Source organism: Neophocaena asiaeorientalis, unplaced genomic scaffold, assembly GCF_003031525.2.
Source record: "Neophocaena asiaeorientalis asiaeorientalis breed wild unplaced genomic scaffold, Neophocaena_asiaeorientalis_V1.1 scaffold418, whole genome shotgun sequence".
Lineage (NCBI taxonomy): Eukaryota > Metazoa > Chordata > Mammalia > Artiodactyla > Phocoenidae > Neophocaena > Neophocaena asiaeorientalis.
This window is the reverse complement of record NW_020175731.1, coordinates 5,830,047-5,855,094: the sequence shown is the minus strand read 5'-3', so window position 1 is coordinate 5,855,094 and position 25,048 is coordinate 5,830,047. Positions and strand designations below refer to the sequence as shown.

The 25,048-nt window shown below is 37.8% G+C and overlaps 1 protein-coding gene across 1 annotated transcript in view; it reads left to right on the top strand.

Moving 5' to 3' along the window:
- Window positions 1-25,048, top strand: part of MYBPC1 (myosin binding protein C1) — a 104,809-nt gene that overhangs the window by 57,837 nt on the left and 21,924 nt on the right. The window contains exons 15-26 of the mRNA XM_024732130.1: window positions 4,745-4,911; window positions 5,844-5,976; window positions 7,721-7,845; window positions 8,820-8,925; window positions 10,340-10,506; window positions 12,415-12,577; window positions 13,675-13,781; window positions 14,106-14,239; window positions 20,193-20,352; window positions 21,638-21,742; window positions 22,504-22,692; window positions 23,865-23,999. Of these exons, the coding sequence (XP_024587898.1) occupies window positions 4,745-4,911; window positions 5,844-5,976; window positions 7,721-7,845; window positions 8,820-8,925; window positions 10,340-10,506; window positions 12,415-12,577; window positions 13,675-13,781; window positions 14,106-14,239; window positions 20,193-20,352; window positions 21,638-21,742; window positions 22,504-22,692; window positions 23,865-23,999 (1,691 nt within the window). The remainder of the gene's footprint in view (window positions 1-4,744; window positions 4,912-5,843; window positions 5,977-7,720; window positions 7,846-8,819; window positions 8,926-10,339; window positions 10,507-12,414; window positions 12,578-13,674; window positions 13,782-14,105; window positions 14,240-20,192; window positions 20,353-21,637; window positions 21,743-22,503; window positions 22,693-23,864; window positions 24,000-25,048) is intronic.

Below are 25,048 nucleotides of genomic sequence, written 5' to 3'. Positions count from 1 at the left end.
TACTATATTTCATCAAATATAAGACACCATTCATGTTAATATATACCTGTATTTTATAAATCACTAAGCAATGAAAAAAATTGCTCCAAATTGTTTATTATGACATACTATTGACTGTAAGGTACATCCTTATTTCAGAGATGTTTAAAATGTCCAAAAATGTGCATTTTTAGACGAGATAAAATATAGTAGTAAAATGGAGACGTGTTTAGTATTATCACTCACACTCCCTTAACTTTGTACTCTCTGGCAATAAAATTTATAGATTTTCATTATGGGTATTTAGTATACAACCATTTTATAGAATTTCTGCCGGTAAATATGCATATACATAATCATAAATATACTATATTATATACGTGTTATATATAAAGATATACATATCTAGATATTTACTATAGCACAGAAGCAACAAAAAGAAAATGAGTTTTGCTGGGATTGTGTTTATCTACCAAACTTGTGAATAAACAGTAAAACTATAATTCTAAATTAATGATATATAATGTTGATAACAGTTTTCATTTAGCATTTTAGATTCACTTTTTATTATTTTTACTGCTTTCTATGGTTACTAAAAAATCGTAAGTGTAGATAGAAATGCTTCAAAACAAATTACAAATAGTAATAAATGGGCTTGTGTTCATTCTCAGTTTAGTTGGATGACTTTCTTCAAGTCCCTGTGAATGAAAAATTCACCCCCAGCTCTAAACATTTAGGTTGAGAACTGAAATATTAACAGGTGCCATTTATTAATAACCAAATGGATATTAGCCAATCAGTAGACTTTGGCAGTATCAAAAACATTTTTCCTTCTCTGGATACTTCAAATAATCATTAGTCTCAATAATATTTATTAATTCCCCAGATGTATCTAAAGCAATAGTATATGAAGTGACCTTAAGTGAGCCTCACTCTTCCTGTTCTACAGGTGAGAAACCAAAGACCAGAGATGTTGAGTGACTTACCCCAAGTCACACAGCTAGGTAGAGGAAGGGCAGGGACCTAAATCCAAGTTTCCCTTTTCTGAGTCAGCACATTTCCTGTGACTCCACATAAGAAACGCCACTCTGAATCTGCCTCAGAAGTTGGCGCCTCGGACATTTTATAGCACAAATTGAAACTTTAGGAAGACAAGAGAGGTTTTTTGTTTTTTGGTGTTTTTTTTCCTGCATTTACTCAACCAGGAAAATACTAAATGCTCTCTTTGTGTAGAATATAATACTAGGTGATGTGAGGAAAAGAAATCCAGTGCCTTCCAGCATTTGGCACGTAGAAAGAGATAGATACATATTTGTGGAAAGGAAAAGGTAGTGGTTAAAACATGGATTTGAGTCTCAACTCTCCCATTTACTAATTACTGTATATGACTTTGGTCAAATTATATGTCCTCCCTGAGACTTGTTTTCCACATCTGTAAATGTGGAGAATAAAACTACTTAAGAGAATTATTGTGAGAATTAAGTTAAATGTAAAAGGCCTGGCTCGTACAGGTGTCAAATAAATATCCACTTCCCCCCAAAATGTGACATTTTCCCTTGAAGAATTTATATTCGTAAAGTGACAAAATACACATACACACACACACACACACACACACACACACTCAATCATTAAAAATGTAATACAGTAGATTATTAGGTGCCAGGTCTGATTAAAAGGAAAAAGAAAGAAAAAAGAACAGACTAGTTCTACCAGTAGTTTGCAGAGTAAAAGAAATCTCATTAATGGTCAAAATGACTAAAGAAAAAAAAATTACTAGAAAAAAATGGGCAGTCAACATGTCTCCAGTTCTCATTTTCTTTACATCCCCTAATTATTATTTTGACTCATAATTAGATTGTTGTTATCATAAGACTATATTCATTTAATATACTATATACTAGTCCACTGGTATAACTTTAGAAATCATTGTGTTTTCCTACTAATTTGTGAATTGCATGTGTTTTCATTGTGGTAATGACATGTGGTTACCGTTTCTGCTCCTCCGAGAGTCTGTGGCAAAATCCCTATGAGTATAAATATCATTACAACCAACATCTTTATACAACAAAAGATCTCCCTGCCCTGAACAAAGTCAGCCTATTTCAAATAGACATTAAATAAATCACAGTCAGTCTTTTGGGCAGTATCTTGTTATGGGACTTGACCTATATAAATACTTAAAAGTTTATTCTACATAAAATTTCTATAACTGCTCTATATTTCACTAGGAGTGTCAAGTTATAGAAATTTCGATGTAGATGGAAGTAGTGTAAATGTTATATAGGTCTATCCGCATGCTTGGAAAGGAATCAGTAGTGCCTATAGAAATTTGGCTTTTTCTTCCTACTGAAACTTAATGTAGCCATGCAGATAGGGTCATGTGCAGCCACCACAGTAAGTATAGATATGTTCTGAATGAGTAAAGGAGATGCTACAGATGGCAGCCTTGACCTCACGTTCCAGTACAAAATAATGAATCCATCTCCTTGCAATTTGGGATTCAGTGAAGTGATGGAGAGGAAAGGAAGAAGGAAGAGGCAAGAGGTCATTGGTGTTTGTATTAGGATTAAGGTCGTAGTAGAGTGGGGTGTATTTTGGTGTTTTAATGAGAAAAAAATGGTGAGGATGATTGGTTTTATGAATCTACCAACAAAACTGACTCAAGAAACACACTGAAAATGATGACCTTTATTACTGGCTTCCTCATATAAACATTCACCTCATTCATCTAGGTACATCTCAGTGTTTTATTTGTGCCTCTTGTTATCTATTTTAATCTAGTTTGATATCTTTAAATCTTTTCATCAATGTCAGGAGGACCCTTGAAATGTGTATGTAGTTCTTCTTGGCTGAGATACAAATTGAACACAATGTAGTATGGCATAGTTTAACAATGTGGGGACTCAGGCTAATGTGACAAAAATAGAGCAATAATAAACTGGATTAAGGAAAGACCCACAGAGAATATATACATATATACACACATACACATTTAAATTGCAATTCTCCAAGACTTCCTACAAAATATTTAAATGTTATATTTGAAATTTAGACTGCTTTCAGGCAGTAGTTATAGTAGATCAGGCAAATTATTACCAATATTTCAACTTCAGGACAATTTTCTTAAGCTTTTCAATTTCCGCATGTTAACAGAGGGTGTAATTACCATTTCAGTAAAATGAAGATAATAGTTGTGTCTTGAGTCTTTAAGAGGCACATTTTCCTAATGGTGTAACTAGTCCTTTCCACAAAGGTTACTGATGGACCAATGACCTCTCACTTCCTTCCATTTCCCAGATTTGCCTCAGCATCCTCTACTGGGCAAAAGACTTACACAACAATGGAAATTAGATATGCAGAAGTCATCCTTGCCTAATGCCACCCTAAACTCTATGTTCATATTTATATTCTCCTCCCCTTCCCTATGATTACAACCCAGTCTTTCCTCAAGAAATTCTGAAGCAGGTGTAATTAATTGGACAATGCAAACATATGCAACTCATTATTTGCTAACATGAAGCGTGAATCTGTTTTCACACTGATGTTTAAGATGTGTTGACCAGTTTTCCTGGAAAAATCATATCCAAACCAGCATTATTCACAGTAAGCAGTCACTATAACATTTCCAAATTAACCTTAGTTGATAAAAAGAGTCAACTAAGCTTAAACAAAATTAGGACTACTTAGCTAGTGAAGGAAATCAATTTGAAATATATTTTGCATTTATACTAAGTCTCTTTCCCTAAAAGTGTTTATTCCTGAGTTTTGTTTCATTTTTTGGTTTTAAAATACAGACAAGTGTATGTACTTTAAATCATATATATGTGTGTATATATATTAGTTATATATGTTCTTTTGACAGTGATCAAAATTTAGAGTCATAATTTTGATAATTACACTAAGAAATTACTTTCGCCTTGTTCATGGAACGCTTAATGACTTGCTTTACAGTTTCACATTTATATTTTCATGATTCATACCCAACCTGCTTCCAAAAAAGTTCAAGACAATACTTTAAGATGAAATACGAGAGATTTCTGGATCTCATTCTCTTTTTCTACTCTGACAATTTAGAAGAAAATAGTTTTCTCTTAAAAAGAATATGTATACACAAAAATCATATGAAAAACAACCAAACCAAAACCAAAACAAAAAACAAACGCTTAGTCACAGTTTCAAATGTTTTTTGTATTAAAAAACAGCAAAAATGGTTAATGTACACATTTACTAACATGGTAGGGAAAATGCTATTTGCAAAATCCGAAGATTTGAAACGCTGTGTTTGTACCATCTCCACACAGAGCTAGGGTATGCACGCCAATGAAGGTAGAAAGAGAGCATTGTTCTTTCACAGACCAACACCTAAAATCTTCTAGTTCTTAACCCTTATTTCAATATCGATATCCTAGATGAAAACATTTCTTTTAAGTTCCGTAAAATCTCACCTCCTATTTAGACTTGCAAGTTGAAAATAAGTAAAAATATCTTAAGGATATTTCCTGGTATCCTCCTCTCCCCCTAATATTGTGTTTTTAACTAGGAAAACGAGAGCGTTAATATAAGTGCACGTATCTGATCTTTGACTATCTGGAAGTTTCCCTGAGACTTCAGGCAAAGTACACTTTCCCCTCGGCTTTAAGGACTCAGGGTTTAAACAGAGCTTGTAGCACTGACCCGAAAAATCGGTGCCATACTCCGACCTTCCTTGCCTTTAAGGGCCAGTGGGCAGCTATTAAACTAGGCAATGGTTCTCCCCGGTTAGGGAGGTGAAACAGCAGGAGGAAGAACCTGAGATAGACGTGTGGGAGCTGCTGAAGAATGCGAAACCCAGCGAGTACGAGAAGATCGCCTTCCAGTACGGCATCACTGACCTGCGCGGGATGCTCAAGCGGCTCAAGCGCATGCGCAGAGTGGAGAAGAAGAGCGCAGGTGAGCACCCCTGGGGGAGATTAATCCTTCCTATTTCCTGCTGCGTTTGGGGACGGACTAGCTGGGGTGAAATTTGCAGGGGTTAACTTGACTTCAGGTGAAGTAGTTTACTGCCCCGCACATCACAGGCTAAGCGGGTAGCAGACAGCTGCTGAAGGTTTAAGGTAACAGAAGGTGCATTACAGTGACACATACAATGTATTATATAATGGAACATTAAACATTCCCGCTGTTACTGGCAATTTCTCAGCGGCCCCTTTCTCCAGCCTCTGCATCTCTCCCTCACTCTCAAATTCCTGATTCTTATTTAGGCAGAGTAGATTCTATGTTTCTTTGTTTTACTGTTATATTCTTCCACCCATTGGATGAGGCATGGGGAATTCACTTCTCACACCCGATATGGTTACCCAAGTGTTTAAACATGCCAATATTTGGGCAAGTTTCCACAGTACAAAAACTTTGATAAGCCCACTATTTCGGTCTGTCAAAGGCATTTCATTTAAGCTCACGAGTCATCGAAAGCATCTCATAAATTATATGATAAAAAACTGTGACATAGATGTACACAGATAATGCCAATGATCCTGATAATAATCATATTAGGAGAATGAGCATATTCTTCAAGTCCAAATTTCATTTGGATACTTTGTATCATACATTCCCTGAAGAATGAAGATAATCCTTTTTGAAGCCTCTCCAATACTTCTTATGTTTCTTCCAAAAGCATGTGGATTCTCTTTACATTTTTAAACCATCTTATGGTTTATAAATGGATTCAGACTCCTAAAATATAAGGGATAATTTGGAAGGTTCCTAATTCTTTCTTCTTCAGTCTCAATTTTTTATTTAGCTTTAGGTTCTCATACATATATTGACCATTCAAATTCATAGCATATGCATGGGAACATAGTTTTGCGTCTTCTCTCTTACAGCTTTTGCAAAAATTCTCGATCCTGCATATCAGGTTGATAAAGGAGGCAGGGTAAGATTTGCTGTGGAACTGGCGGATCCAAAGTTGGAGGTGAAATGGTATAAAAATGGTCAAGAAATTCGACCCAGTACAAAGTAAGTGGAATTTGCGAATAATCAGTGATAACTATACAAATCAAAGAGTAATTTGACTTAATCTTCTATGCCTAAAAGCACTTTTTAGTTATACCTGTATGATACAAAATCATATAGAGGGACAGCAAAAACTTTTCATGTATTTTAGAACCATCAAAATTATAGTACTATATAAATTAAACCCTGTTTTATGTTTTAATTCTATACAGACTATTTCAAGTGATTCCTAACTATGGATTTGTGTCACTGTAGGTTATATGTGATTACTTCAGAGCATTGCCAAACTTCTCCCAGTTTTTTTTAAATCAAATTTTGAAAAAAATTGAAATCTATATTTGATATACCAGCTGGGAATCACACCTTATAATTAGATAACTTGTTTTTCCAGAATAGCATCTAAAGCCTGTGTTTTATTGTTTTTTGGCCCTTTCCCAAATGAAGGAAACAGACTAATCCCTGATACCTGATGGTATCGCTAGTCTATTATGAAGCTACTTTACAGAGATCCTTCTCAGTCCGAGAGATTTTCAACTCCAATATATATGTTTTCACTTAACAGGAGCCACGTGCATATTTATAAAAGACTTTAATCCTGAATATCTGTCACTTCTGTGGTACAATTAGGTGGATTCCAATTTCTTAATGTGGTCATGCTCTCAGAGTGACTTTGTGATAATAATGTTTATATCTGGTAAAAATCTCTTGAAGGCAGCCTGAATTTACCAAAAACATAATTTTTTTTTTTGTGGTACACGGGCCTCTCCCGCTATGGCCTCTCCCATTGCGGAGCACAGGCTCCGGATGCGCAGGCTCAGCGGCCACGGCTCACGGGCCCAGCCGCTCCGCGGCATGTGGGATCTTCCCAGACCGGGGCACGAACCTGTGTCCCCTGCATCGGCAGGCAGACTCTCAACCACTGTGCCACCAGGGAAACCCCAAAAACATAATTTTACTTGGTTATCTTTATCTAGAAAAATGTTGCTTAGTGTTTTGTTCTTGAAATCTTCAAGTTGAGAATTTCCCAAATGAGAACTTTTCTTTAGTCTGTTATGATGCCCTGATATATCCATCCATAATCTAGGTCACAGATAATCAAATTTTGCAATCTCCTTAGATTTCAGGTTTTTGTTTCCAAACGCTCAACTTCTTTCTTAGTAGATGATATCTATGATATGATAACACTAGTTCTTAAGCTCATTTAAGAGAATATCACATTCTATAGAACTTACCATCTATGTTAATGATTAAGTTCATATTATTGCTTAAATTGTATAATCATTTATTCACCCAATAAAATCTGTCTCACTGGGCTAGCAAGGAGTGAAATCAATGAATCAATGAAAAAGATCGTCTCTGTCCCTCAATAAAGTAGATGAATTGCTCGTTTTTTAAAATATACAGAGTTAAAAATCTTAGCCAGCCCTATTTTCCAACAATAGGTTCATTGGCAAATATGTGAGTACTGATTTATATTTGAAATGAAAAACATACATAAAAGAAAATGACAAATTAAATATTATGTGTAAATATGCATATGTGTTACATTACTTGTTATAAAGATAGACATTGGTTTCATGTTTGATGTTTATTAAACTATGTAAAACATGGCTACATAAATTGCAGATCAAAATTACTATTTCTGACTTTCAAATATTACTGAATTATAAGCCAAATTTGCTGGCAATAAAGAAAAGAGTAAAATCAAGTTCATGGACTCTGTTTATCTTCCTTCTGTTTAAAACAGATACATCTTTGAACATAAAGGATGTGAAAGAATCATGTTTATCAATAACTGTGTGCTAACAGATGATTCAGAGTATTATGTGACAGCTGGTGATGAGAAATGCTCCACTGAGCTCTTTGTGAGAGGTAAGGTGAAATTTCTTACTGTAGCCATTAAGAGCCAACATCTCTCCTTCTCTCAGGGATAATCAAAATGGAAGTGATGAAGTGAGCTTTTGAGCTCCAGAGCAGAGACGGTAGTACCTCTAGAGATGGTTTATCTTGGGTGTTAGATTGGCTCTGGATTAAAGCCTCTCTGTACTGCCAGTTATTGTGTATCCTAATTAATCTTCAGGTTCGTTGAAGACTAGAAAAGCCAAAGGGAGGAAAAAACTGAGTAAAAATGCCTTGTAGTTTTGGCTCAAGCAAGCAGTATTTTGCCATATAATTGTTCTCGTGATAACTTCTGAAACCCAATAAAGTCTACTGGATAACCATTTCACACACTCAGCTGATCACAAATAGATTTCTCTTGAAACAGCTTCATCAGTAAACGGCATCAATCGTTGGCACTGAGATCGCTGAAGACCATCATTTACTAAGACATTGTGAAAGAGCTGGAGGGTGTCAATGAAGCCATGAATCACTTATTTTCTTTATGAGGACCTATGATTAAGGCAGCTCTGTAATCTTGAACATCAACTATACTTCAATTAAAAAATTTTTTAAAAAGACAATTCTGCAATCTCTATCATCCATCTAGAACCAGAAGTAGAGAATTTTAGTGTTATAGGTTCTCCTTCCCCAGAAATGCCTACCATCTGGTATCTTATTTGCCAAAAGAAGGATATCTGATACAATGTGTCTGCTCTCTAAAACAATCATTTATTTGATTTGAAGAGTTCTTAGAAAATTGGAAAAACTTACCCAGGGTTGCCAGCCATTTATTTTGCCTTGAAAAAATCATAAAAAAACCTACCTACTACCTACCACCATCTAACCATGGCTCTGTGATGCATGATACTTTCTTATTGTTGGTTTTTCATCTGTGAACAAACCCAGGGTCACAAGGCAGGTTTTTGGACATTAAATGATTCTGATTTTGGTTTTTTTCACACTAGAGCCTCCAGTTATAGTGACCAAACAGCTGGAAGATACAAAAGCGTACTGTGGGGACAGAGTGGAATTAGAATGTGAGGTGTCTGAAGATGATGCCCATGTAAAATGGTAAATAGCTTTCCTGAGGTCTGTCCTTTTTTGGCAGTGTTGGGTCTTCGTTGCCGCACACAGTCTTTCTCTAGTTGCGGCGAGCGGGGGCTACTCTTCGTTGCGGTGCACGGGCTTCTCATGGTGGTGGCTTCTCTTGCTGAGGAGCACGGGCTCTAGCACGGGCTCTAGGCAGGCTTCAGTAGTTGTGGCTCACAGGCTCAGTAGTTGTGGCGCACGGGCTTGGTTGCTCCGTGGCATGTGGGATCTTCCTGGACCAGGGCTCGGACCCATGTCCCCTGCATTGGCAGGCGGAGTCTTAACCACTGTGCCACCAGGGAAGTCCCTGTCCATTTTTAATAGACAAAAAAAGTACCTTCATAGTTTGGAGAACAGGAAATTGCATTTACAGATATGAAAAGGATCTCAACCTCATTCGTGTTAGAAGTTTTAACTAAAACTATACTAAGATACTGGGTTTTTTTTTCACCTGTGAAACAGAAAACTGAAAAAAGATCCAGAAATCTATATTGGTAAGGATATAGGGAAATAGGCACTTACTAATAAATGGATGGCTCAAGGTTTTCCAGGTCTATGTGACTCCAAAGCCCATGGGTGCTCTATACCATGCTTACTCTCACTATGCCATACTGGCAAGTTACATGGAAAAGATACATTTTTTCAAAAAAAGAAAAAGAAAATTTACTTTTTTCATGTTATTCCTAGTAACTTTATTGTTAAGTATCTCAGAAAAATACTTTAGACTGAGAATTACCAATTACTTTAACAGTTCTTAAAAATAAAAAGCATAGTTTTGGGGCCAGATGGGAAGTGTTTTCTCAAGTTCTCTGTGAGTAACCTCAAAATTAAAGACTAGACGATTCGGAGTCTTAAAATCTTAATTGAGAAACAGAGTAAATTATGCAGCAGGAATCTCTAGTAATTGGTACAGGATAGATTGTTCATTCTAATCTAGAATCACAACTGTCTTTAAAGTGTATTAAAATGATATTCTTACTAGTGTGTGTCAAGAGCCCAACGTAGGTAATATCCATTGTTAGCATCTTTATCTGATTGATCTTAAATGGAAAGAGTGGGCTTATGTTTTTAATGTCATTTTTCAGACAATACTTGTTACAATATTAATCTATTGATTCCTCTCACTGTTGTGGCCTCTCCCGCTGCGGAGCACAGGCTCCGGACGCACAGGCTCAGCGGCCATGGCTCACGGGCCCAGCCACTCCGCGGCATGTGGGATCCTCCCAGACCGGGGCGTGAACCCGCGTCCCCTGCATCAGCAGGCGGACTCCCAACCACTGCGCCACCAGGGAAGCCCCATACATTCTTTAATTCAACAAAAAGTTCTTGAGTGTCTGGCATCTGTCTCCTGAAGGGTCTTTTATAAAACTTTTTTTTATAATCTATTTTAACTCAGGTTTAAGAATGGTGAGGAAATCATCCCTGGTCCAAGATCAAGACACTACATTAAAGTTGAAGGCAAAAAACACATTTTGGTCATAGAAGAAGCAACAAAGGCTGATACTGCAGAATATTCTGTAATGACAACAGGAGGACAGTCATCCGCTAAACTTACCATTGACTGTAAGTAAGACTTCCTTGGATGTCTTCCAAGCTGTTTTACTAGTGTCTTGTGTTTGTTAATTCAGTTTTAGGAGAGTTTCAATCTATTTGGCTTGTACTTGTGGCAATTTTAAATATGTAAAATTAGATTCCATTCCAGCTGAGTGTCTATGTCGTATCAGTCAGGGACTCTAAGAACTTACTACTCAGTTTAATAGTAGAATACCAATATTGGGAAGGAAGTATAAAAATCACCTGCCAGAGAAGTTACTCAAATGGTTTAAGAAATATTTCAGTCCCCAAACCATATAAATACATGATAAATACTTAGATATGATATCAAATCCTGATATCCTGTTTGCTTAATCCTTTGGTGACCTTTGGTTTGGTGAACTTGCTATCTCTTCAATAAACATTCAACATTCTTCAATTACATTTGGGCTGAGAAGTTGCTCAAACTAATGGGCCTCAATTGGGAAGACTAAGCTAATTTGCCGATATGCTTTTTTTTTTTTTCACTTTTTTTTTTTTTTTTGAGGGTACGCAGGCCTCTCACTGTTGTGGCCTCTCCCGTTGCAGAGCACAGGCTCTGGACACGCAGGCTCAGCGGCCATGGCTCACGGGCCCAGCCGCTCCACGGCATGTGGGATCTTCCCTGACCGGGGCACGAACCCGTGTCCCCTGCATCGGCAGGCGGACTCCCAACCACCGCACCACCAGGGAAGCCCGCTTTAGTTTTTTAAAACAATTTTTTAAAAGATTTTTTTTGATGTGGACCATTTTTTTTAAGTCGTTATTGAATTTTTTACAGTATTGCTTCTGTTTTTTATGTTTTGGTTTTTTGGCTGTGAGACATGTAGGATCTTAGCTCCCCAACCAGGGATCGAACCTGCACCCCTTGCATTGGAAAGCAAAGTCTTAACCACGGGACCACCAGGGAAGTCCCCCGATATGCTTTAGAGGCGTGAAAGAATTCATGTCCTTTTCCAAATGCCCCCTAATGGTAGTCAGCTCTTAATGGCAGAGTCTGTCCCTTCCAGTTAGCCATGAAAATTAGAATAGCAAACTTCACAAGAAGATCGGTAATACATGCAGAGCAGAAACTCTGCTTCCTTATTTCTTTCTAAGTCCGGGTGCGATTCATAAATACACTGCTTATGTTTTGTGGGATGATGGCCATTGTAGTGTAATATCAAAACGTTTTTTCAACCATAGGCAGATCCTTCTCTGTTTAAAGCAATTACAGTCAGTCCTGCTATAATGTAACATATGCATTTCTAAAAATTACTGTGCTGTACAAAGTCATGCAATAAAAATCATAGGGGAAAGTGGGGTTAAGAACACAACACTCAACAATTTTGTCAGGGACACAGTTTTTAAAAAATAAAACGATAAGAAGTTATAAGAAAAAAAGCAGTAGTACAGTTTTACAGATGTTAAATGGTTAATAAATACTACAACAAATATGGCACTTTACCTTGAAAAAGACCTGAAATTTGCTTGTGGAAGTGGTGTCAGAAGTGTTGCAGTTTGTGAGCTATTGTGAAGTAGTGGAAGGAGGTTATGTGAAATTGGATGGAGAGCTGTCATCTCAGATGTGCATGGATGTGGCTCATTTAACATGGGTGAACTAAAGCAGCTGGTAGATGTTTGAGGCGTATGTGTGTGCTCCGTGCGGTCCTACCTGACTCAGTTCAGCTGGGTGCCGTTTTCTGGATTCACCTAGTCTTTCTCATGAGTAAAATCATGCTTAATCGAACGTGAAATGTGTGTTATGCTCTAGTTGTCCCCGAATATTTCAACTGCATTGAACAAATTCTCATTTTCAAAACAAGCATTATAGTGAAACTGTACCATTGTGAAATGACACCGTCTTGGCCTGTCTGGAATTTAGATTTGGCACTTAATAACCATCTATTATTTCTGCAGTAAAACCTCTGAAGATATTGACGCCTCTGACTGATCAGACTGTAAATCTTGGAAAAGAAATCTGCTTGAAGTGTGAGATATCTGAAAACTTACCAGGAAAATGGACTAAAAATGGCCTCCCCATTCAGGAGACTGACCGTCTAAAGATTGTTCACAGGGGAAGGTAAGTAAGCTAGGGTGGTCCCCAAGTGAGGGCTGGTCCCCATCTTCACTTCTTCTGCTTCCTAAATTACATGGTTCGTAAGGATGTTTGGGGAGTATTCATAGGGAGAGGTTCTATTTCCGGTTCTTTGCTTTCAAATAGCAAGAATATGTGATTCCTCTGTTGTACATCATGTCCTACCTGTGATTCTGTACCTGTACCTTACAGTGAGGTGCTGTGTTATTTCAAAACCCATTGACTGAGTCTTTCCATATAAACATGAGCTTAGAGGATACTGAATTCTAGTTCAGGAACTGGTTGAACTGGATTCACTGTCCCTAACCAATAAGTGTCATATGACCTTTCCACAGTTTTTTTTGCTGAGGTGGGGGGACGATTTGCATAATATCCTAGAATCTAGCAAGGATGTAGGACAAGAGTTCTTAAGCTAGGATCCATGGATTTTTAGGAGACTGTGAATGAACTTCAGGGGCCCCCATAAATCCTTTGAAATTGTAAGCAAATTCTGTGTGTACAAAAGCACTTGTTTTTCTCCAGATTGAGGAGCTGTAGTGTCCCTCAGCTATTCACTGGCTCACGCTGCCAATAAAGTTAAGAACTATTGCTCTTATGCCAATACTTTATAATAACTATAAATGGAGCATAACCTTTAAAAACTGTGAATCACTATGTTGTATACATGAAATATATAATAATGTACGTCAACTAGACCTCAACTTTTTTTAAAAAAAAGAACTGTTGCTCTTAGGTCTGCATAAAAAGCCAAAGTCAGGTTATTCTTGGTAATTTCTTGAATCTTAAAATATGGCATCAGTGAGGTGTTATCTTCTATCCTTGTTTAAGCTATGAGATTTTAAAAAGGAACAAGAGATTCTTGCATAGTAAGCAGGCTGTATTTGTGGAGATGGTTTCATATAGCCCCAAATAAATACTGAATGTGGATCAATAAATAGGATAATCAAGGCACCACATTACTCTCAGTCTCTCTCCAGGCTGCACTAAACAAGTTAAGATAAAACCAGGTGTCTCCTCAGTTTGGGTCCTACACAGTCTAAATCTTTGCAAAGTCTTAGAAATATGTTTTTTCATTTCCTTAGAATCCACAAATTAGTGATAGCCAATGCTCTCGTCGAGGACGAAGGTGATTATGTATTTGCACCAGATGCCTACTCTGTTACTTTGCCTGCCAAAGTTCATGTTATTGGTGAGTAGATAAAAGAGATCATTGCAGAGTTGTGTTCTTGTCTTTCTGGTTTTGCTTACCTTGGAATTATATTCAAAATGTGATATTTAAAGAAAAATACATGTATTGGTAGTAATCACTAATCATAATAGTTGATTCTTAAGAGGTCTTAACAATGAAGTAGTTTTGCAAGGTACTAGGCACCAACTACTTTGACTCCGCTTATATCCTTCTTGACTGGATAAAATATTGGTTACTACCAATGTTTAACACTAGCCAAGTACTAACCCAGATAATCACATGGAAATAACCGTCTGATAACAAAGGCCACGGTTAATATTCCAGATCCTCCGAAGATCGTACTGGATGGTCTTGATGCTGACAATACAGTGACAGTAATTGCAGGAAACAAGCTTCGTCTAGAGATTCCCATCAGTGGAGAACCACCTCCTAAAGCCGTTTGGAGCCGAGCAGATAAGGTTTGTTCTATACACACACACACACATACACACATACACAAACACACACACAGCCTACCCTACTCCCTGCCTCCCATGAGTCACATGAAAGAAGGCAGCAAATAAATGTACAGTAAAGATGTAACTCCTTTAATAAAGAAAGATTACTGATTTTCAGGCAAATATAATAACTATTCATTTGCTTTTCATATTTCTGACTACCTACTATGTGACCCTTTGCATATGCATATGGATGCTATTATGTGCAGTGAATGAGGTTCTACCTTTCCTTCTAATGGGTGTCAGGGAATGGGGTGGAAGATAAATAGACAATGAATTATTAAATAAATAAATAAAGTCACTTTGGATAGTAATGAGTGCTACGAAAATTTTAAAAAAAACAAAACAAAACAGGGTGGGACTTCTCTGGTGCTGCAGTGGTTTAAAATCCACCTACCAATGCAGGGGACACGGGTTCGATCCCTGGTCCAGGAAGATCCCACATGCCACAAAGCAACTAAGCCCATGTGCCACAACTACTGAGCCTGTGCTCTAGAGCCCGCAAGCCACAACTACTGAGCCTGTGTGCCACAGCTACTGAAGCCTGCGCGCCTAGAGCCTGTGCTCGACAAGAGAAGCCACCACAATGAGAAGCCCGTGCACCACAAGGAAGAGTAGCCCCCGCTCGTCGCAACTAGAGGAAGCCTGCGCACAGCAACGAAAACCCAATGCAGCCAAAGATAAAATAATTATTTAACAACAACAAAACAGGGTAATATGATTAGTAAGTGACTGCATGGGGCATGAGAACAGCCTCTATGAATGACAAGAAACCATTTTGAGAAGATCAAAGCAAAGAGATTTCCAGTTGATGTCAATGCAAGTGCAAAGAACAAGAGGAGAGAATGCACTTAATGTGTTGGAGGAATACAAAGAAGGCCAGCGTGGCCAAGGCAGCGTGAGTGAGGAGGAGAATAATAAATAAAATTGGAGTGGTAGAGTAGAGCCGGCTCAAGTGTGACTCTGCAACTTCCTATGTAAAATGTTTTAGGCGCAGTAAAACTGTTCCATATGATACTAAAATTATGGGTACGTGTCATAGGTTTGTCAAAACCCATAAAATGTACACCACCAAGAGTGAACCCTGATGTAAACTATAGACTTTCAAAGATAACAATGTGTCAATGTAGGTTCATTAATTATAACAAGTGTACCCACTCTAGTGGGGGATGTCAGTAGTGGGGAAAGTTACGTGTGTGTGGAGACAGGGGTTATATGAGAACTCTTTGTACTTTTTCCATTCAATTTTGCAGGGAACTCAAAGCTGCTCTAAAAAATAATTTGTTTTTTTTTTTAAATCTTGGAGAGTGTTTCGTCCTTTTCCATTTTCTGGAGGGAAAAAAAAGCTTTATTGAGCTATGGGACAACTTCAAGCAGTCAAATCTGTGTGTAATTGGAGTCCCCAAAGAGGGGGACATAAAAATATATAGAGAAAAAATGGCCCCAAATTTTCCAAATTTGATAAAAACTAAAAAATCTCAGATACAAGAAGCTCAATAAAATCCAAGCACAAGGAACATTAAGACATCTACACCAAAAAAAAAAGACATCTACACCAAGACCCATCATAATCAAATTGCTCAAAACCTGTGGTTAAGAAAAAATCTTAAAAGTAGTCAGAGGGCTTCCCTGGGGGCGCAGTGGTTGAGAGTCCACCTGCCAATGCAGGGGACACGGGTTCGTGCCCCAGTCCGGGAAGATCCCACATGCCGTGGAGCGGCTGGGCCTGTGAGCCATGGCCGCTGAGCCTGTGCGTCCGGAGCCTGTGCTCCACAACAGAAGAGGCCACAACAGTGAGAGGCCCGCATACCGCCAAAAAAAAAAAAAAAAAAAAAGTAGTCAGAGAAAAAGTCACATTAAACCCGTGGGAACAAAGACAAAGATGACAGCTGTTCTCTCTGGAAACAAAGCAAGTGAGAAGACAGTGGAGCAACGTTTAAAGGGGGGAAAACTGTCAACCTAGAATTCTATACTCAGTAGAAATAAGTATCAGAAATGAAGGCAAAATAAAATTTTTTATATACAAAAGCTGAAAGAATCATCTCCAGCAGACTTGCACTACAAGAAATGTTAAAAGAAGTCCTAAAGTCAAAAGGAAATGATACTAAGATGAAAACATTTTCACAAAGGAGCTATCAATAAGTGGGTCAGAAATAATAATTACATGGATAAATGTATAAAATATTTTTTCTTATTATTTAAATCTCCTTAAAAAGATACTTGGTTGTTTAAACAAAAATAATAGCAATGCACCATGGCCTTCAAACATAGGTGTAAGTAAAATTTGTAACAATGAAAACATAAGGCCAAGAGGGGAGAAAGGAAGTAAGGATTGAAAGGAGTGAAATGGATGTATGCTATTGTAAGTTTCTTTTGCTAAATGTAAAGTATCATAATACCACATGAAGGTAGACTATACTATAAACCCTAAAGGAACCAGTAAAATAGTAAAACAAAGAGTTATAGCTAATAGGCCAACACAGGATGTAAAATGGAGCCACAAAAACATATCTAATGAATCCAAAAGGAGGCAGCAAAAGAGACACAAAGGGCAGATGGGACAAATAGAAAACAATTAGCAAGATGATAGAATTACAAAGAAAAATAGGTAAGTTAGAGATTTTACTACTTTTCTCAATAGCTGATAGAACAAAATGTACAAGTTTTGAGAAATACTATCAACCATCTTGATGTAGTTGACATTTATAGAACACTCCATTGAACAAAGTAGACTGGGCATTATTTTAAGATGCACATGGAAGATTTACCAAAATAGACCATAAATAAGTCTCAGTAAATGTGAAAGGATTCAGGTCATGCAAGATATATTCTCTGACCACAGTGGAATTAATTAGAAAACAATAACAGAAAGATTTGGAAAATTTCCAAATATTTAGAAACTAAGTAGCTTTTTTAAAAAGTAATTCATAGATCAAAGAAGAAATTACAAGGGAAATTAGAAAATATTTATGAACACAACACATATCAGAATTTGCAAAATACCATTAAATCAGTACTGAATAGCCCTATACCTATGAAAGAAATGAAATTTGTAGTTTAAAATCTTTTCATAAAACAAATTCCACATCTAGATGGCTTTATTGGTTAGTTCCACCAAACATTTAAGAAAGAAATAATACAAATTCAATGCAAACTCATCCAGAAAATTGAAGAAGAGAAGATAGGAATACTTCCCAACACTTTCTTTTTTTTATTTTTTTTGCGGTACGCGGGCCTCTCGCTGCTGTGGCCTCTCCCATTGCGGAGCACAGGCTCTGGACGCGCAGGCTCAGCAGCCATGGCTCACAGGCCTAGCCGCTCCGTGGCATGTGGGATCTTCCCGGACCGGGGCACAAACCCATGTCCCCTGCATCGGCAGGCGGACTCTCAACCACTGCACCACCAGGGAAGCCCCCCCCAACACATTCTTGAAGGCCAGTATTACCCTTATAGCAAAACCAGAAAAAGACATTACAAGAAGAGAAAACTACAAATCAATATCACTCCTGAACACAGATGAAAAAATTCTAAACAGAATTTAGCAAATCAAATCTAAAAATACATAAAAGGAACAGTACATTATATCCAGGTGGGACTTATCCCAGGAATACAAAGGTAGGTTTAACATTGGTTAATATAATTCACCATATTAACAAACCAGAGAAAAAATGTGGTCATCTCGATAGACACAGAAAAGCATTTGACAGAATCCAACATCCATTCCTAGTAAAAGTCTCTGAGCAAACTTGGAAGTGAAAGGAACTTCCTCAGCATAATAAAAGACATCCATAAAAATGCTACAACTATAATCCTACTTAATAGTGAAAGGTTGAATTCTTTCCCTTTAAGATCAGAAAGAAGAGAGAAAAGATGTTCACTCTCACCACTTCTGTTCAGCATTATACTGGAGGTTCTAGCCAGGGCAATCAAGCAAGAAAGAGAAGTAAAAGACATCCATTTGGGAAAGGAAGAAGTAGAACTGTCTTTATTTGCAGATGACGTAATCATCGATGTAGAAAATCCAATGTAATCTGCAAAAAAATCTACTAGAACAAATGGTCATAGTAGCCTTATTTGTAATATTCAAAAGCTGAAAACAATGCAAATTCCATCAGTGGGTGAATGGATAAACAAATTGTAAGAAATTCATACAAGGGAGTACTGCAATAACTTGGATGACTCTCAAAATAATTATGCTGTGTGAAAGAAGCTGGAACAAAAAACAAAGAGTATTTTTTAAAAGCCATTAAAAAAAAACCTGACAGTACCAAATGCTGACAAGGATATGGAACAATTAAACTCTCATACATTGCTGGTGGGAATGCAAAATGGTACATCCACTTTGGAAAACAGTTTGGTAGTTTTTTATAAAGTTAAGCATGAGCTTACTATAAAACTCCACAAGGCTATTCCTAGGTATTTACCCAAAAGAAATGAAACACATGCCCACACAAAAACTCGTATAGGAATGTTTATGGCAGACTTATTTATAATTGTCAAAACCTGGAAATGACTCAAAAGTCCAATTGTACAAACATATTCCAACTGCACGTGGAACATGCAATGGAAAACTACGCAACAATTAAAAGGAACGTACTAGTAATACAAGCAGCAACATGGATCAGCCTAAAAATATGCACTTGGAAGACTACATACTGTTTGATTCCATTTATATGGCATTCTGGAAAAGGGGAAACCAAAGGGGCAAATAACAGACCAGTGGGTGCCAGGGACCAGGATGTGGGGTTAGTGGGTTGCATGCCAAGGAGCATGGAGACACTGTGAGATGTGATGGAAACAGTCTGTAGCTTGATTATGGGGGTGGTTACACACTCACATAAATTTGTCAGAATTCATAGATTATATATCTAAAACTATGAATTTTACTTGATGTAAATTATAGCATAAGAAACAAAATAAAACATAGAAATATGAAGAGGATAATATAACACCACCCTAAGTAAGTTATTTTTCTTTTCAAGCAGAACATCTTTTGTAATCTTAAGATTAGAATTTGGCTAAAATGACGAAATTTTTTTCTATTATAAAATGAGAATTATGAAAGCCATTTCAAGTATTCTTACCGTTGCCACAATCTTATGTTATTGAAGACTTACAAGTCCTAATCCAGACACAAAAGAGTAGAGTTGACAATACTGGCAAATTACCCTCTTTCTAAATTGCTTTGACCTTTCTCTGTTTTTCCTCTTTGTATATTGGCTGTCTATTATTGCATGGAAGATATGAGCTGGGAATCAGAAAAATGTAATGCTGCTTTAAACTTCTGGTGTAAGGAAGAAGGAAGGCGAGAAATGAAGGAAAATAAGAAGGGGAAAAGGAGAAGGAGAAGAAGGAGAAAAGAAAGAAAATATAATAGAAGTCTCAACCTCACTCTGTCTTTACTTTGGGAATTAGATGTTCATTCTTTCATGTCCTGCTGGAAGGGAAAACTCAGTACGCAACTTGTATGGGAAATTGGCACTGTGGCCTTCTTCAACCCTGTTCAGTATTTTTAAATTTCCAAGACATCTAAAGAAAGGAACAAATCATTATTTAGTTTCTGATATGAGTTTAAGTATTTCTAATTTCATGTACAAAGAAACTCTTCTCCTAGAATGACACTTCTGTGCTTGTATTTTTGGTCCTCCAACTTTCTCTTTAAGGAGTTAATGCGTAGTGAACTTTGGAGTCAAATCCCAGTTCTACCACTTCTTAGCCGTGTAACCTCGGGCCACAGTTCTTCCCATGTGTAAAATGGGATGACAATACTTTTGTCCTTAGAGCTGGTGGAGGATTAAACTAAGAGCACATATTTCAGGTATTGGCACCATGTCCAGCTTAAGTGCCCGGGCACTCTGGAGGTGTCCTTGTTGTTTGCATAGGTCATGCCACATTGTATTTCTTTCCTCTGTAGGCTATTATGGAGGGCGGTAGCCGAATAAGAACTGAAAATTACCCTGACAGCACCACTCTGGTTATTGATGTAGCAGAAAAAGATGATTCTGGTGTTTACCACATAAATCTGAAAAATGAAGCTGGGGAAGCACATGCAGCCATCACGATTAAAGTTGTGGGTAAGTCCTCTGAGTCAACAGACTTCTAGAATCAGGCTGACATGTCTAGATCCAAAGTAGACTTTGCAAGTTCTTGGTTCTCTCAGCTTTTCTGGGTAGCCAACAAAGAAGCACACAGTATAGCTGTATTTTATAAATCACTGCCTTTCTTTTTTTATCTTTGCCACTTCTTTATATGTCTTTCTCTTTTCTTTCCTTTTTCTTCCTTTTCCTTTCCTTTCCTCTCTTGTGTCTTTACTTGCCTAGAGGACTAGTTGCGGTGAGGAGTAGCTAAGGTTAGCCTTTTGGGGTTACTGTCATTAGCTCTCCACAGTCACACTCCCTTTCAGTGCCCTCTACAGTCACTGACACACAATTGCTAAATAATTTCCAACATCACACTCACTGTAGAGGAGTAAGATCTGCCTTGGTTTTTAGATGACCTTTTAAGTATATTTTTCCTGATCCTGAAATCAAGTGAAATGAGTATGGCAGATTACTGGTGGTCCAAGGTCTCATGATCTCTTCATCCCACTTTAGCTTTCCCTTAAGAAACATATTAGTTTTTTTTCTTTTCTCTCTGTCTTTTTTTTGGCCATGCCATGTGGCATGCGGGATCTTAGTTCCCCTACCAGGGATCGAACCCGTACCTGCAGCAGAAGTGCAACGTCCTAACCACTGGACCACCAGGGAATTCCCAAGAAACATATTTCAAATTGATCCAAAACTAAGGTCACTTTGTTATGTACTGAACTATATTTATAAGACATGGTAACTTGCCATTTTTGACTTGGATTTCTACCAGTCAACATCTTATACAACAACTGATGTAAAATGTGCAGTAATTAGTTCTTGATTCAGTTCTGCTGCAAGTTCACTTCTGTGGTTAAAAAACAAAAAAACAAACAAAAACAAAAACAAAAACAAAAACAAACAAAAAAAAACAAACAAACAAAAAAAATCACGTCCAACATCTAGGCAATAATTTCTTAGTCGCCATTTTCAAGGTAAATAACAAAAGTCTTGGGTTTCATACGGTTCTGTAATGTGACACTAGTTTAAAGGATTTGGAGACATCGTTATTTTATTTGTATCGGGCTCACCTTCCCTGATTCCATATAGAGCATGACGTTGTACCCAAATTAGTTACCCAGTGCACTTTAGTAAACGTGGAAAAATAATAAGGAATAACCTTGCTTCTGTGATTGTCATCCAAAAACATATTTTCCAATGAACATTCTTCTTTGTGCTCTCACTCCTTCAATTTTATTTTATTTTATTCTATTCCATTTTTTGTTGGCTCCAGATGTCCCTGATCCTCCAGTGGCGCCGAATGTGACACATGTGGGAGATGAGTGGTGCATCATGAACTGGGACCCTCCTCTCTATGATGGAGGGTCCCCAATCTTAGGTAACTGCGTGTTGGTCCATCTGTGGACCTGCCAGTGGAGTTGGTGTCCTCTTCATGCACATTAGTACAAAGCACATTTTAAAATACTGCATTTAGAAGAAAACTTTTAAATATCCATTCACATTGAAATATATTGGGGGATGCTTTATAAGTACTTGAGATTTAAATCGCTCTGATGAATATCGTCTGATTGCCTGTCCTCTTTTTTTGTTTGACATTTCTGTTCAATATATAATTTTGAAACAACTGTAAGTCTAACTTTATTCTGGTCAGTAAATGCCTAGATCCATAGAATTATGTCTATGAGGCAATTTCTTCTAGAGTTAAATACTTAGAAGAATTTGCTTCCCCTGTGGAACAGGAACTTTCTTCTACTTGCTAATAATGAAACTCACAAAACTGGTTATTTCCCCCTTCTTACATTGCTGGGACTCAAAGCCACATCTGTTGCTCAAATAGAGTGACTATGTAAGTTTCTATGGCCTACATATCTGTGGTTTATTTTTTCTCTTCTCTTCCTAGTACCATTTTATTTTTTTCTAGTCTTATTATTTTTATCTCTATCCCATGATGTTAATATTTGTATTATTTATAATCTCTCTCAAAAACACCAATGGAATAAGATGGGTTAAAAATACATATATGACTATTTCACTTTGAGTGCTGAGAATATGGGAAATTTTTGAACATTCTAATATCTGACAAAGTTTAATTTTGGAGACCAAGGAAAAGCTTCAGTTTCCATTTTGCGTCCCCTTCAGGTTACTTCATTGAGAGGAAAAAGAAGCAAAGCTCCAGGTGGATGAGGCTGAATTTTGATCTCTGTAAAGAAACAACCTTTGAGCCCAAGAATATGATTGAAGGTGTGGCCTACGAGGTCCGCATCTTTGCCGTCAATGCCGTTGGCCTCTCCAAGCCCAGTATGCCCTCCAAACCTTTTGTTCCATTGGGTGAGTCAAGAGAGGTGTGTCTTTGTCATGAAAATCGTTGCCCCAGATTGTGACTGCTTCCTTCTGACCTCTAACTGGAGCAGACCTGGAAGCTTCTTAGGGTGATACAGGAGTAGGAGACTAGAGGTGGTTAGGGGCAATTTTCTAAGAAATTACAAACAACACAATAGAGTTGAATGCCTTCATGATGTAGGCCCTGGAATTTATTACCAGAATCCCAAGGACAGCTGTGGGTGGCTCTGTTTGCCCCTTCCCACTGGAAACATGTAGCTGGGCCCATTGACACAAGACTACCCCCATTTGTCCTTCTGAAAGTATAACCCAGCACCCTGGTGTAAACACTGTAACTAAAACAAATTGACATCAATTCGACCAAGCACACTTGAAAGCTAGTCTCTTTGCTTTATAGTCACACTTTAAATGTTATCTATTGAACCAAAAATGTCAGTTCAGTAAAGGCAAAGAAAGAGAAGACAAGACGTCTCCACTATTTTCTGGTAGTGAGTAGATTTTTCAATAGAAATGTTTAGTACAAGAGTTTGCACTTTAAAATTAGAAAGTTATGGAAAATTTACTCTAGATCATTAGATCTCAAACTTTGACTTTTTCAACTTTCTGGGCCTCCCAGACTCCCATGTCAACCTCCCAAATGGAGGGAAAGTGTGACAGCGTTGATAAAAAAATTTTCACATCTGGCAGATCTTTGCCGTAAACACAGCATATGCTCGAGGAGTCTCGTTGAATTTTATTAACACGTGGGGGCTTCTGTGTATATTTTTTATTATTTATTTACTTACTTATTTTTAGCTGTGTTGGGTCTTCGTTGCTGTGCGTGGGCTTTCTCTAGTTGTGGCGAGCAGGGGCTACTCTTCACTGCGGTGCACGGGCTTCTCATTGTGGTGGCTTCTCTTGTTGCAGAGCACAGGCTCTAGGCGTGTGGGCTTCAGTAGTTGTGGCTCACGGGCTTAGTTGCTCAGCGGCATGTGGGATCTTCCCGGACCAGGGCTCGAACCCATGTCCCCTGCATTGGCAGGCGTATTCTTAATCACTGTGCCACCAGGGAAGTCCCTGTGTATATTTTTATTTGTATCCTAGTTCATTTTATCACAGTTCCTGTGCCATAATTCTGTACTTAATAATTTCTTCTTTTTCTGTCTCTTTTATCTCTGAAGCTGTAACCAGCCCACCTACTCTTCTGGCTGTTGACTCTGTAACTGACACCACTGTCACAATGAAGTGGCGGCCCCCCGACCAGATTGGTGCAGCAGGTTTAGATGGCTATGTGCTAGAGTATTGCTTTGAAGGAAGTAAGTACAACTAGTAGTTCAAACGAATACCGTCATCAATAGGTGAGGTATGCCCCCCTTTTGTTGCTCTTTCTTGGGAACTCATCTCCTTCCTACTGAAAATGACAACAAGCCAAAGGTCATCCTTCTATGATGGATGAAAATTTAGCCCTTCTTTGTTACTTGACTAACAAATAGAGATCTCAGAAATATCCCAGGTAGGCTCCCAGATCCGACAACACAAGTGATCTAGGACATAGGAGGAGAGATTCTGATCAAACTTCAGGGATTCCCACTTCTTGAATTGGTGGAATTAAAATGTACCAAAGCAACATAAAATTCTAGGCAGGATAAAGCAAGTTGGAAATTCTAAACTCTATACTGAGCAGAGGTCAGCTATCAACAGAGCTGCCTATTTCTGGGTAATAAAGAGAGATTATATACTTGACCATCTGGTGATCAATTGTGCCTTCTTAAAGGAAAAAAAAGAATAATTAAGGACAACTTTCAGTGTTTAAAAGAATCAGCATTAAATCCCAGAGGCTGTACGAAATAGATTCAACATTATGGCAGTAACTTGTCTCAGGATACGGGTGCATAAAAATTTAATGGCTTAAATTTAGGAGGGGAAGAGAAATAGGCAAAAAAACCCCTTGTTGATAGAAATAATAGAAAAAGAGAAAATGACACAAGAAAATATAGGCCAGAGTGCACCTAAAACCAAAAAAAGATGTGAACTTCACTAAAAGCTTCTTGTGTTTTTGATTTCATACTTGTCATGATTTGGAGATGGGTGAATAAAATTGCCCCAGCTCTGGACTCGGGCTGCATTCTAGGTCATGGTAGGGAAACAATCCACCAGGGAAGTTTGTTCCTTCTCCACAAATGAGAGGCCCAGACTTGGTCTCTAACTCTAAGAAAACCCTTTGGACCCCAAACTTTAACGTGGATCTTACGTGAAGGAAAGAGAGACTCCAGAGCACATTTGGGAAACCAGGAGTGTGAACACTTCCCCAGAAGGAAAACCTCTATGGAGAAGAAATTTCTAACGTTGAAGAGAAAACTGCTGA